This window comes from Mus caroli, unplaced genomic scaffold (genome assembly GCF_978045245.1).
Source record: "Mus caroli unplaced genomic scaffold, Mus_caroli_1 scaffold_20, whole genome shotgun sequence".
Lineage (NCBI taxonomy): Eukaryota > Metazoa > Chordata > Mammalia > Rodentia > Muridae > Mus > Mus caroli.
Window position 1 is genome coordinate 12,560,992 of NW_028227275.1, and position 14,059 is coordinate 12,575,050.

A 14,059-nucleotide genomic window follows, 5' to 3' on the forward strand; every position below is an offset into this window, starting at 1 on the left:
ACACTGTTGCTGGGGAGTGCCTGGAACATCCTTGTCTGAGAACAGGCATGTAAAAACACACGTAGGATGAGCATGGAAAACAAACAGAATATGTTTGTTCCATATCCCACTAAGATGGGAAATTTTTTTTTTGAGTCACCAAAAATTCCTACAGTTAAAATAAAGTGAATAGCGACCAGACATTGTAGGAAAGAGGCATTTCTGTGGAACTCTCTTCACTCAGCTCTGAACTTGCCTCTCTTGAAGCTAGACACAATACAACAACAATCTTCCCAAGTTTCCTGAAAAATTGAGGCACATTCCATTTGTGTGTGGATGGTCTCTGTGTCATTTCTGGGGTGATTCATGGCTTCGTGGCTTGTGTAAGCAAATGGATGATCAGTTTGAGCCACTGAGCCATTGAGCCACTGTGTCTTTCAGGCCAAGAAATTGTATGGTTTGGTTGCACCCCAAGTTAGAAATCTGTAAATATTCTTTATCGCATTGTTAGGTGAAATCACTTAGCGTGCCTGCTGCTGTTGTTCCTGAAGGTCCAGTGAGAACCATGTGATGGTGCCCATGGGTACAAGTGCCTGTTGCAGTGTGGCCTTCTTCTTTGTGTATAACATGATCACCATCTTAGAGTAAAGGTTTCCATGGCAACTAATTGAGGCCAACACAACAATAAGTAGATGAATTGCAATGTTAACAGACCAATCCTGGAAGGAGGAGGATGAAGACAGACCCAAAAGACTCTGATCTGATATCTTAGCCATTGTCCTTGCTCCCCACCCCCAAGCCTTCCTATAAGCACAAGTGATCTTAGAAGACACTAGAGTACTTAGGAAGTAGAAGGTTAAGTGAAAGGTTGCCTCCATGATGCCCTTTGCATGAGGCCATCATGTATGATGAAGTAGAACTTTCTGGTGATACAGCTGTTTGAGGGATCATTCATGTTCCTGGAGGCAAACTTTCACCAGTGCCATAAATTCACAGGCTCACCAAGTTGGACTTTGATGGACTCTTAGTTTTGATGACCTAACTGGGGTGAAAAAACAATTGGTTTCATCACCCCCAGGAAAAGTTAATGCAATAGTATCAGGCTGACAATTCCCTCTGGGAATCAGAATGAGGTGAAAAGGGACATGACTGCAGGTCCCTTGGCAGATCATGGTGTCCAGGTGGCATGGTCATCTGTTAGCCATGTCCCTGGGACCTCATTGAAAGAAAACAAGGGATCTGCTGTGAGAAAGCAATTAGTCTGATCTGCCGTGGGCTGTCCCTTGCATCAGAACTACGGGAAGGGTCTGACCAAGGTTATTGCAGGGGAAAAGTCCCTGTGGAGTTTATAAGCAGCCATCCATCTGGACTAAGAACGGTCACTGAAGGTTATAAAAGCAGATAGAATGGAGGACAGGCACTAGAGACAAGTAAGGCAAAGAAATACCAAATAATAGACGGAGAATTGGGACATAGGGGAATCACTCAAAGAGTTACAGTTTATGTGTCCATATATAGAGATTTCAGCAGAGTCACTAGATAAGTGAGAAATAAACCTCCCATGCTAGAGCATCCAGACTGTAATCAGAATGCATATGAGCACGTGGGTGTGTACACACGTGTACACACACACACACACACACACACCTGATAGTACCAAGTGTTGAGGAATGTGTGAAACAATGGCAATACTCGTACCCTCAAGATGAACTGCCACTTTAAAAATCACACTGATAGCTCCATGAACATATATTTATATTTAATTTGGCAATCCTACCTTTAAGTAAAATGTAATCTTCCTGTAAGTATTTACAGATGTTTGAATCACAAACATACAAAACTGAAAGCAACCTAACTGCTGCCAGCTAATGAAGAATAACTGCAGCATACTCACAGAATGGAATGCTACTCAGCAATAAAAATGAACACACGCTGATATAATTCACACTACCTGTTATGTACCAGATAACTCTCAGATGCATTCTTCTAGGCCAAGGAAGGCTAGACTCCAAAGCTTACATCTGATATTATGCCACTAAGTGTCATTCTACAAAAGGCAAAGCTGGAGCCTCAGAGAAGTCAAGTGGCTATTTCTCAGAAGTAGAGGTTGATGCAAAAGTTGAGTACACACCAGAGGACATTAAAGTGGGGACTCTGGAGAATGGGTTCCTTCCACATCTTGATTGTAAACTTAGTTATACAACTGCAGGCACATACCAAAATCCACAGAAACATATACCAAAGGATGTATGCCTTATTGCATATCAATTATGACTCTTATAAAAACTATAAAAAGCACAAAGGTTAGAAGGAAAAGCTTGACGTTTTAGCCAGACTTACATGGATGCTTTCAGATATAGCATCACAGTATCCTAGTTGTGTGATGTGAGCCAAGCCATTCAGTTCATGTGACCCTTAACTTTATAGTGATCTTGGGAAACAATAGTCACCACACAGAGAAATAACCAATAGTATATCTATGAAACTCCCCATGGAGGCCATTGGCCACATATGTTACATAGGTATGTAGTTAGCCATTGAGAGTATGAGACTGTTTTCATTTTATTTACTTTTAATTAATATTAATTTGAGTTGATAATCAATTTGGCTTCTGGTATGTGACTCTCCTTTGCCTATAATTAATTTCATAAATTTTAACTCTAGATCAACTTCTTCAGGGGAAAATTTACTGCATGAGTTGAGGTGAGATGGAAATATAAAATATAATCTGGAGTTTTCAGACCATCTGAAAAATATAAAATATTTCATGAGCACTTTTTCTCTCTCGAGCACATATGAAACACAAATAATTTGTATATTTTTGCTGAGATCAGATGCATAACTATTTAGCTTCATCTGTTCATTTTTTTTTATTTTTAAAACTTTTGTTGCCCCCTTCTCTTGCCCCCTCTCTTTTCTTTCTGCCATTACTTTGTCTCTCCCTTCCAATGAAACATCTTCCATGTGGAAAAAAAATCTTTTATTATAATAATTTTGAAATCTATATGTAGCTTGTGGGGTCTCACTATATATCCCTGCCTAGCCTGGTGCTCTCTGTATAGATCAGGCTTCCCTTACTTACAAGGGCTGGGACTGAAGGCATAACCACCATGCCAGACATCAAGTTGTGTATTCATTGTAGTTTACAGTGTTGGCCTAAGGTACTGATGCTAAAATGATGTTGTTGCAGGGAGTTTTAATTTGAATACTTAATAGTAGGAGAAAGCATCAAAGAAGGTCCATCAGAACAAGAACTCTTAGCTCAACTCTGGGTTCTGAAATGGATATTTGTGGGTTTTTTTAAAGAAATATGAAAATAAAACATACTAGAAGACACTGTGTGAAAAACTGTCAGAATATAAGTAACAGCACACAAAATACTACATTCAACCGTTTGCTGTCAACACCAGCCTTGTTTTAAAGGAGTATGCTGTTGACACCTTACAGAAGAGACCAATAATTATTTGACCATCAAACACTGCTTTCTTTTCTACATCAATGGTTATTTTGTATTTAGAAGTTGGAATTAGAGAATAAATTAGCAAACTAACTTGCATGACTGAGGACTATTGCACTAGATTAGTTCTCAAAATTGTATAAGCCTTTTCTGGTTAGAGGAAGTTCAGTGGAGTTGGTCTCCACTGCCTTCTCCAAGGAATCTTGGCGCCAAGGCTTGCTGGGGACATCCATCCAGTTATTTCTCTCATTGTCTTCTCTGCATTGTCAAGCAGCCTAAGAGGCTCATGGGGAGGACTGAATACCAGCAGCTTTCGATGGTCGAAGTGGATCCAAACAACCCAGTATCTGCAGCCTCCTAAAAGAATCTTTCTTCTCTCAGAGTAATCTTTCTTCGTCATCATCAAAGTAGCTGTGATGCCTTATTACATTATAAAGCCACAAATTAACTTGGATGAGCACAGGTGTAAATATTTGTTGGTAATGTAATTGTGAGAAAAAGACCTCAAACCCAGTGTGCATGCCCACTGCTATACTGAGTATGTGTCAAATCTGTGCCACCAGCTTACAACCCATACCCCACTGTTCCACAATGCCTCCAAACCTTCCATGAAAACAGATCTCCACTTACTGGACTCAGTCTCCCTAAACCCTTTCTCTTGGATTCAGCAGTCTCTGGCTGAATCTAAGCCACCTTTGAGTTACTACAAATTTCTCAAGTTAGAATTCAACCTCCTAGGGTGTGATCCTACAACTCAGCAGAAAGATGCTTCTAATACAAGGTGGACTCTGGATTCTACCTTAGAGGTATCGCATAGACCTGCCCAGTAGGTTGCTATTATCGCATCAGACCTCATATCACCAGACAAAATGCATTTGCTTAAATTGTATGTATTTGGCTGAATGAGACAAGAAATTTACTGCCTTTCCCAGCTGTATTACTCAAGGGCACTTGAAGTCCAAAAGAATTATATTCTCTTTGCTAACTGTCCATATGGCTCCCACTCTCATTCTCTGTCTGTGTTTAAGAATCTCCAGTGAAGAAGGTTAAATCCTAATGACCCCTAGAGACCAATTAAATTGAGCTTTATCTCCAAACCACAGAACGTATCTCCAGGTGCAAAACAGCACCATCCATTACAAATCTTCAATATGGTCATGGTCTAGATAATGTCAGGCTCCAATTTATTCACTCATTATTAAATGCTTTCCAGAATCTGAAATCTAATCAATTATCCAGTTTTCACCCATGTCTCTGACAAGCATTATTTCGTACTATTTGGATGGCTAGCATACATTATCAAAAATTTAACCTGTCTTCCTATCCATTGGTTCATTCTATTCTTAACATTTGGGGCAGATTACACTTCTCCAATACTTCCTTCAGAGGGTGTCAATGGGACTGATAAGAAAACATGTCACTCTCAGAAAAAGAACTGGGCATATACAGCTGATCATATTCTCCCTTGGTTTAGAATCTACACAAATAATTCATACACGCATGCTGTACCTCATTGCTGTTCATAATTACACTTCTAGGGAGGCATGTTTGATTCACTATTTAGTCCTAGGACTTTTAAGTTGATATGTTAAAACACAATCTCAAACATAAAGAAACAGATAAAAAGACTATGACCTCCATTTGTTTTATTGCTCTCTGCTTCAGTTAGGGCCTAGTCCAGTTCAGGTAAAACAGATAAATTGCTTACTGACCCATTCAAACCCCAGCAGACAAGTCCAAGTTCCCAGAGGATTCTGTCAAGAGTGTGAACACAAAGTATGGTCATGATCAACTGTGGTCAAATTGAGTGGAAAGCAGGCTCACAGAGCTTGCGTTAAAGATATCGTCTTAAGTACTATGGCTTTCTTCTCAATAAAACCAGTAACACCGTGAATTTTTCCCAGTGACATTGAAAGCACAAGACTAACTTCAGGAGTGAGAAAAAAATGACATGGATCTGAGTATTCTTCATACTGATTCATGCCCTGCTTCAGATTAGCATCTCGAGGTTCTAAATCACCAAGGAGACCCAGGCTCCCTGAATGAAAAGCACAATGGTAAACTCACCCTCATGTCAAGAGCAAAAATGGAAAAATAGTGATTTCTTCCTTCTTCCTTTTTTGTATCTATCTATCTATCTATCTATCTATCTATCTATCTATCTACCTACCTACCTACATACATACCTACCTACCTATTTAGACAGGTTCTATCTATGTATCATAAACTGGACTTGAACCCATGATTCTCTTGCCTCAGCTCTCAGAGTGCTGAGATTAGAGATGGACACCATGGTCCCCAGATGGACCTTCTATTTTATTTATTTATTTATTTATTTTGCTATGAGGTCATCTGCAGCAAGGTTTATACTCTTTGATTTGGGTGAGAGCCTAGGGGCATGGATATTTATTCTTAGAGTCTTCTAAATCTTGGGGATATTCCTCTAAACTATACCCAAGGCTGTAGCTTATTGTTAATAACGAAGGTATATTTCTGTCTCTTGATTAGAGTAAAGGTAAAGAATAAAAGTTTATCAAAGTTACCTATACCCCATAGACTTTGCTGCCAGTCTTTACAAATCTAGGAAGAAACTTGAATATTTCTTCAAATAAGCCTTCTTTGTTAGAGAGAATTTTTTTAGATTTTCACAAGATAAAGGCAGTGGGTACCCCAGCATGCATGGGGGCAGGTAACATAATCTCCCAGCCCTGGCTAAGTTGCTGATGACACAGAGTGCCTGCTAGGGGAGGGAGATTTGATTTAGTTTAAGAATGTAATATGTTATACCTTTACCATGTTCCAGTAGATGATCCTGTACTTGTGCAGTAATGGACAGCACTAAGTGGATTCAGTGAAATATATAAAAAAAAGGTAAATAAACAATTGAGATATGAAGTTGGGAATGGGATGTGAGAGTAGAGACATTGTAGTAGCTAGGTGGTGAATAAGTAGACAACACAGATGCCAGAACTTCGACGAACATTAACCAGAGGATGCCATAGGGCCATGTACTGAACCTTCTCTTCTGTTTCCACTCCAAAAGCCACATTTGCTTTGACAAGAGGGAAATCCACCAGAGCACAGCTCATCCCGGTAATCTGAGAGCCCAGCCAGAGCTGAGCTTGCTCGTCACCACCTACGTGAGTTTAAGCACCAGCCAGTTTTCTTTTGCCACATAAGGCACACTCTACAAAATTCAGCCCATCATATCCCTAGAATAACCGGATCATTTCACCACTTCTCTTTCTAGAACTGTCAAAAAGTCATGCCTGACTTTAAAGACATAAGGAAACAACAAATATCTAAGGGTCTGGAATTTTTCTCTGATTTCTGGATTTCCTAGGGAAAGTGTCCTTTGAACTGGGTATATATATATATATATATATATATATATATATATATATATATATATATTATATATATCACTCATATCAAGGCAAATTTTTCATTATACCATGTTGTGGCATTTACTCTTTTATAAGGATTTTTTAAAATTTTCCTTCTTTTCCTCTAAATTATGTTCATAAGCATCATTTTAAAAATAATTTCTGCATGCACATAGCATTCTTTTTTTTTTTTTCTAGAAAGAAACATAGCAGGAAGCATGGAGTTTTGAAAGGCTCCTTAAGACATCATGTATGCTGTGGGCCTTTAGTTCTGGCATGCTCATACATGTGCAAACACTGACCTTACAGAGACGGTGGATCCCTTACACACAGCATAGCTCACCTCACATGAATACTACAGACAAGCACTTGTATCTTTATTTCTCTGGCACTGGAGTACAAAGAGGTTACATCCCTTGCCTCAAAATGGAACTGCCACGTGAAACAGCTGCGGTCAAACACAGGAGTATAGTGCTTGTGCTTTATAAAGTTAAAAAAAAAAAAACGTAAAAAGGAAAGGTCAATCCAGGGAGGGAGAATGTTGGCTACATACCTCATATAATTCAATAATGATGTTTCCCATTAGACCTCGGCTGCTCTTAATGTTCTCCATAGCCAGGGTAAAGTAGATCCCACGTGTGTCTGAGATGTAGAGGTTGTAGGTGTCGTTCTGGTTCCATTCTTGGACGGCTGCAAACACTTGGTTCTCATCGGTACTGATAATGTGCATGTCCTATAATGAGACAGATGGCCTGTGAGAAGGTAGAGTGCTGTACCTCTCTCCCCACTGGGACCTCAGGTAATTCCCGTGACTTGTGAAATGGTTGAGGAAAATCTTGAGTTATAGGCAACGTTAAGTAGTTCTGTGTTGGACCGAGGCTATAAATCGTGAGCATCACGATTTCTGTTCCTTGCTAAGTGACAGCAAGATGGCTGTAAGGGGCTTTAGTGGGCCTCATTTCCCGTGGTTCCAAGGGATTCGTCCCTGCTCATTTTTTATGTTTATGTCTGAAATGTAGTGTTAGTGCTAACAGAGGCATCTAGCCATCTAGGAGGACACTCAGACATGTGGAGCAGCAGGCCCTATTCCATCTTTTGATCTTCACTTAATGGTTTTAAATCTTGCAGCTCAGTGCTTTCCTTAAGAATCCTCAGTATCAAGTAGGTGGCAATGAGACGAGTAGGTCCAGCCATAGACCTCCAACCTCACGTAACACATGGACACGAGTCACTTAATTGTGTCCAGGAGTTCTATGTGTTATCTAAGTGAAGCTGATAGAGAGCCTGATGCAAATGAGATTAAAAAAAATATGCTTGGCCAGTAATCACACTCAACCTGGAACTTGGTGTCCTGGGTGTGGGTCTAAGCACTGCCACTGTGAGACAAGTGGCTGACGTATGTATCAGCCTCCACGAATTCCAATTTTCTTCCCAAGGAGTGAAAAAAAAAGTACCTAGGACTTGGGCTCTATTCTGTCATTCAATTTTTTTTCCGATTAAAAGTCAAATAATCCAATGATAGAAATAGCATGATTATTATCATTTTCTGGAGCAAACTAAGGCACATAGAAGCTCATCAAACTGCTCCAAATTGCACAGATAGTGAATGACAGAACCAGACTGTGACTATCTAAGGGTCTGATTGACATAATGGTGAGTTTCATTTGAATGTGTAATTTCTAGATCCGTGATCTTTTTCTCTCTTTTTCTTTATTTATTCTTCTCTCATATATTACATCCCGACCTCAATTTTCCCACTCTCTACTCTTCCCCCTTCCCCTGCTGTCTTCTCTCTCCCAGATCTATTCCTCCTCTCTTTCCCTTCAGAAGAGAGAGAGAGAGAGAGAGAGAGAGAGAGAGAGAGAGAGAGAGAGAGAGAGAGAGAGAGAGATGGCCTTCCAGGGATATCAACCGAACATGGCATAACAACATATAGTAAATCTAGACACAAACACTCCTATCAGGGCAAGTTACCCGTGCTTTTACACTAGCAAGCAGTACAGTAAAGACTGATTGCAAATGTCAGTTGGGCCTGTATGAAAACCTGATTCTCTAGGCTGCTATATGGATGTGGCACCATTAAGGTTTCCACCCTGCAAAAAAAAATCTGTATTCTAATGCTCTGCTCCTTACAAGGTAGCATGACATTCACAGTCCTTGCATTTGTTTTAGTTTCTAATCCTGGTCTGTATTATTCCTAAAATCCAGTTGAATGGTTCACAATTCAAAACTAGTTTACAAAAACCATACCACAGGCACTCAAATCACTGCATAATAATGACACATTCAAGTCCATACCAAAAAAATATATGCATTTTTCAGGAGGACATGTTGGCACAGTTAAACATCTGTTTAAAGTGATGGCATTAAAATGCATAAATACAGTGTGCATGCCATGTAACAGGTCACAGATGGAGAGCCACACTTGTATCTGTGAAGTGCACTGGTAGCAGCAGCAGCAGTAACCAGGGCAGATAGCAAATTACTAATCAGTGTGGTCTACCTTTCCCAGAATCCATTTCAAGTTGAAAGAGCAACAGTGTCTTCAATGTCAGCACTGTAGCCAGCCCCTCCCCCATCCTACTGAGGAATATGCCATATGATCTTGAAAACTGGAAGGCAGAAAAAGTAGACAAACACATTCTAGACATTTAATTAGAGGTCATTTGTCAGTAGCCTCTAGCCTTGAACTTTCTAAGTCATTTTGACTCAGGCTTAACTTGCTCATTGGTGCTTATATGTCTTGTAGAATTATAGGTTTCTGCTGAACTGCTTTAAAATTGAAAGAAGTTTTACTCCTAAAATCCCTCGGATGAAATCGTGTTGTGTAGATATGGAATGAATGCCCAAGAACCCAGTAGGAGGGGAAAGAGCAGCTGCAGGAAATCCGAATTAAATTCACTTACCCTGATAAAAATGCAATAGAGATGCTTGGGGTTTTCCCAGATGTTTTGGTCATAAAAATGAATGAGCTAAGTTATTTCAGACTAAACTAATGTAAAGTAAGTGGAAAGAAAGCGACTTAGAATAGCGTGGAACGGCCAGGGTTAGAGGCAACCAGCTTTACTCTGAGTGTATATTAAGAAAGTGCTATCCTGTGCTATGCCAATTCATGAGCAGGTCCTCAGCCTCCAGCATAAGAAGTTAAAATATCTCTCATGTATAAGATTCTGTATTGCCCTCCCAAGGAGTACTTCATGCGTCAGTCATTCAGATGACAAATGACATTACTGAGATTGAATCAAGAAGCTAATACTTTAAGCACCATGTTACTGAAGATATAACTTCAGTGTGATCAAAATGACTTACAGAGCCTCATCAAATTTGTCATTATTCTCTCATTGAAGAGCTTTTGTTATACTACAAAGTACAATGGTTAATATTGATAGTCAACTACAAAGCTATAATTACCTGGGGGGGGGGAGGGAACAGACCTCTGCACATACCAGCGGGTAGGTTATGTTATGTTAGTTAATAATAGAAGACTCAGTCACTGTGGGTAGCACCATTCCCTGGGCTGGAATTCTGAGTTGTGTAGGAAAGAGAAAGTAAGCGGAGCACAAGCAGATTCTACACTTTGCTTCTTAACTCTGTATTCAGTGTGACCAGCTGCTTCATTCTCCTGCCACAAGGAACTGGAATCAAATTATGATCAAGAAAAGCCCCCCTTTCCATTAAGTTACTTCTACCAGGTCATTGTCACAGCAATAGAGACAGCAACTAAGATGTGCGAGCTAGCCTTGATCTCCTGAACTCAAAGCATCTTCATGCTTCTGCCTCCTAAATAGCTAAGATAGAAAGCTCTATAGTTATACCTGAACAAGCCTTCTAGATGATCCCACAGAATCTCTTTGAAATGTTTTTCCAAGCTTGTACAACTATCCAATATTGCAACGTGACATTGTCACTTACAAAGTGCTCATTAAAGAACCCCACAATTGAGTCACAATTGTAATAATGTCTTAAGCAAGTTCACAAGGTCTTAAATTGCTTTGGACACACCATAGCTATCTTATGGTGCATAGAGCCATGGGCCACAGGTAGGTTCATGCTTGCATATTAACTCTTTCTAAATAGATCATGTTAAACAAGTCAACAGATACTAACCGGAATATTAAAATGTTAAGAAAAAAATGTAGTATCAGTTAAAAATCAGTCCAACAGGGTTCTGTACTATCATGAATGTTTTCTTTAATGGAGCTACCTTAATTAAACTGCAAAGCAACTATTACTTTCTTATTTGCTGATCCTGAGAACGTGTGGGAAGAGAGACGGTGATAAAGGGAGAACACAGAGGAAGGGAACTATAGTAAGAAACCATTGAAAGGGAACCTGGCAAACACTGCAACAACTCAAAAAGCCTCAGAATAAGCACATATGTTATTTGGAAAGCATTGATCAATACTACCCCCTACCATTTTAATGGTAAGTGATTTGAAAAATCATATTTTTGAAAACATAACAAAACAAAATCAGGGTCTTCTGAAGCAAACACTAATGAAAATACTTCTGTGTTCCTTCCCGTTCTTTGTTTATTTTTGTTTACTTGTTTGTTTGTTTGTTTTCTAATATTCTGGGCCTCTTAAAAGTTTACATGAAACACCTAAATGATTAAGCATTTTGCACCTTCTGGGGCACCACACTGAAGGTAGGAAGAAGGATAAAAGATTAATAAAGCTACATCAAAGAAGATGTCCCTAAGCAGATACCCCGATGAGGAAGACAGCAGGTTCTTGGATCTTCCCAGCCTTAACTGGAGGCTACACTAAAGCAGTCAATTGAGAGAGTGTGAAACTCTCAGGAACACAGGTTAAGGGCTTTGCACATCTCCTCATGCAAGGGGTAAGAGTAGATAGGCTGTACCACAAAGGACTTTGTGCAGCACATCTAACCTTTATTTGGAAGGAAGTATAACGTGTATGAAGATCTGAACGTAGGAAGTAGGTTCTTAGTGCTGTCTCTGTAAAGTGGATTGGTGGCCTATTAGAAAATCTATTGGGGAGAACACATAGACAGGGTTTGACTTGTAAAACTGGCCTCTTTACTTTTAGATTTCATGTGGTGCATTTGTAATTAGTGATAAAGTAATCACACATAATTAATTGTTTATTGTCTTTCTCTCTCATTGAACACTAAGCTTCCAGAGAGCAAAACCCCTCGTATTTATGACTTTACCTCTAGTACTTTGCAAAGAATTTGCTGTAGAGTACACACAGAACAAAAGTTTACAAAGTAAATAATGGGGTGTGAAAGAATCTAAAAACAATGATGAGGCACAGGGAATACAGAGCAAATACTAACTCAGGTCTGGTCTTCTTAAGCAAGGCCTGTGAGAGGCTGCACTCTGAATAGGCAGTTCAGTAAAGGGCTTGGTATTGGTGAGAGATGGGATGTGGTTGTTCATGAAGTCATCACCAATATAAACAAAAAAAATGGATGTAATTACTCAGAGAACACACAGATTGAAAGAATCTAAGAAGCATTACTCCTAAGAGAAGGGCATACGAGAAGGGAAAAGCATTAGTACTGGGCAAGGGGGCATTATACCAACTATTCCAGAAAGCTCAATGAAAAGAAGGGTAGAGATGTAAGAGTAGGTATGACACATAGGTGGTCATTCGTAAAGATGGCTGCAGGATTTTCAAAGTCACATGGAGTACATGGATGGGAGGATAGGGGACAGCTAGCAATGCATAGACGACAGAGTGGGAATGTGCTAACAGATTAGGACTACACAGAAATCCTTAAGGACGGTGGCTGTGACCTACCAGACCTAGGTAAGGAGACAAAAGTTAATATCCTTGTCACTGTTTTTATAAGAATGTTAAGGAAATAGCTTCCACCCCTGCCTCATTATTCACAATGGGGCTAACTACATCCTATTGACAAATGACTGCATACTCCGACACAGATAAGGAAAAGCAATTGCAAACTCTGATATAATATCTGCAAGTACATCAGAAGGAACTGCTTCTGCTTTGTTTCATTTACAAAAGGGTTTAATGTATGCCAGACTGGCTTCAAACCCAGTGCATGGCCAATGCTGGCCTAGAGCTAGAGATCCTCCTGGCTCTACTTCCCAAATGTTTGAATAAGATGCACGTAACATCATGCCTTGCAGAGAATTGCTTTTAAATTTCTTCTTACTTGTTCTTTTTAGTCTTATATACTTCAGTTAGTTTTGTTGCATGTGTATGTGGGTGTAATATGTCTTTTATGCCTATGTGTGTTCACATGTATGTAGAAGCTTGTGTGTTAAGACAAGAATTTGACTTCAGACATCTTCTTCCTCAATCACTCTATACTTGTTTACTGAGACAGGGTGTTCTGCTAAACCCTGAATACATAGTATATTTCAACCAGCTTGCTTAAGGGGATTCCCTGACTCTAACTCTCCAAAAGCGGGATTGTATGTGAGCACATATAAAGATGCTGAGAATCTGAACTCTCACACATGTCAAGCACTTTATCTACAAAAGTTTTTCTGAAACCTCAATATTTGCTTTTAAAAAGATATATATATAATATATAATATATATATATATTATATATACATATCTATTATATATATATATATATATATATATATATATATATATATATATATATATAATAAAAAGGGACTGAGTATGTAGCAGAACATGGAGATGACATGACCAAGCAACTGAAGGAGAAATATTCTTTGAAGTCAAGTGATGCTCAGAGATACTTTAGGGTCAGACAGATGGCTGCCCCTCACTGCATTGTTTGTCCAAGTTCTCAACTATGTGTACAAGCTTGAGGATGGGCAAAGTTCAAGAGGAGAGGGCAGTAAAAAAGCCAGATTTAAGTTTGGTCAAGCCAAATTATTAGGTGTTTTGTCCACATTTGTTTGTAGGACAACAGTTCAGCTAATCACATATGAGAGCAAGAATATAAATGAGGCCTTGTTACAGAAAAACAGGTCAGACATCTTAGTTGTACCAAGTCTCCTGGAAAGCAATTCTTTGAGAAGCCCCTCTCCAAACACAAAATGGAGGCATATTCCTTAACTTTGGCTGTTTTCCAGAATAATGGGGTTCAGGCAAAGTTCAGGAGTATCACTAGAGCCCAAATACTTTTAGGGGAAAAGAGCAAACAGAAATCTTTCTCTTGTAGAAACAACTTTTAGAATTACAACTTAAGAAAAAAATTAGAACCTAAGGGAACAAAAAGTCTCTATCAGGTTCCCGATGGTCCATTGACAGCCTTAAGCAAT

The 14,059-nt window shown here is 39.3% G+C and overlaps 1 protein-coding gene across 1 annotated transcript in view; it reads right to left on the minus strand.

Moving 5' to 3' along the window:
• Sorcs3 (sortilin related VPS10 domain containing receptor 3) overlaps positions 1–14,059 on the minus strand; it is a 596,124-nt gene that overhangs the window by 100,823 nt on the left and 481,242 nt on the right. The window contains exon 9 of the mRNA XM_021151815.3: positions 7,376–7,555. Coding sequence (XP_021007474.1) covers positions 7,376–7,555 — 180 coding nt within the window. The remainder of the gene's footprint in view (positions 1–7,375; positions 7,556–14,059) is intronic.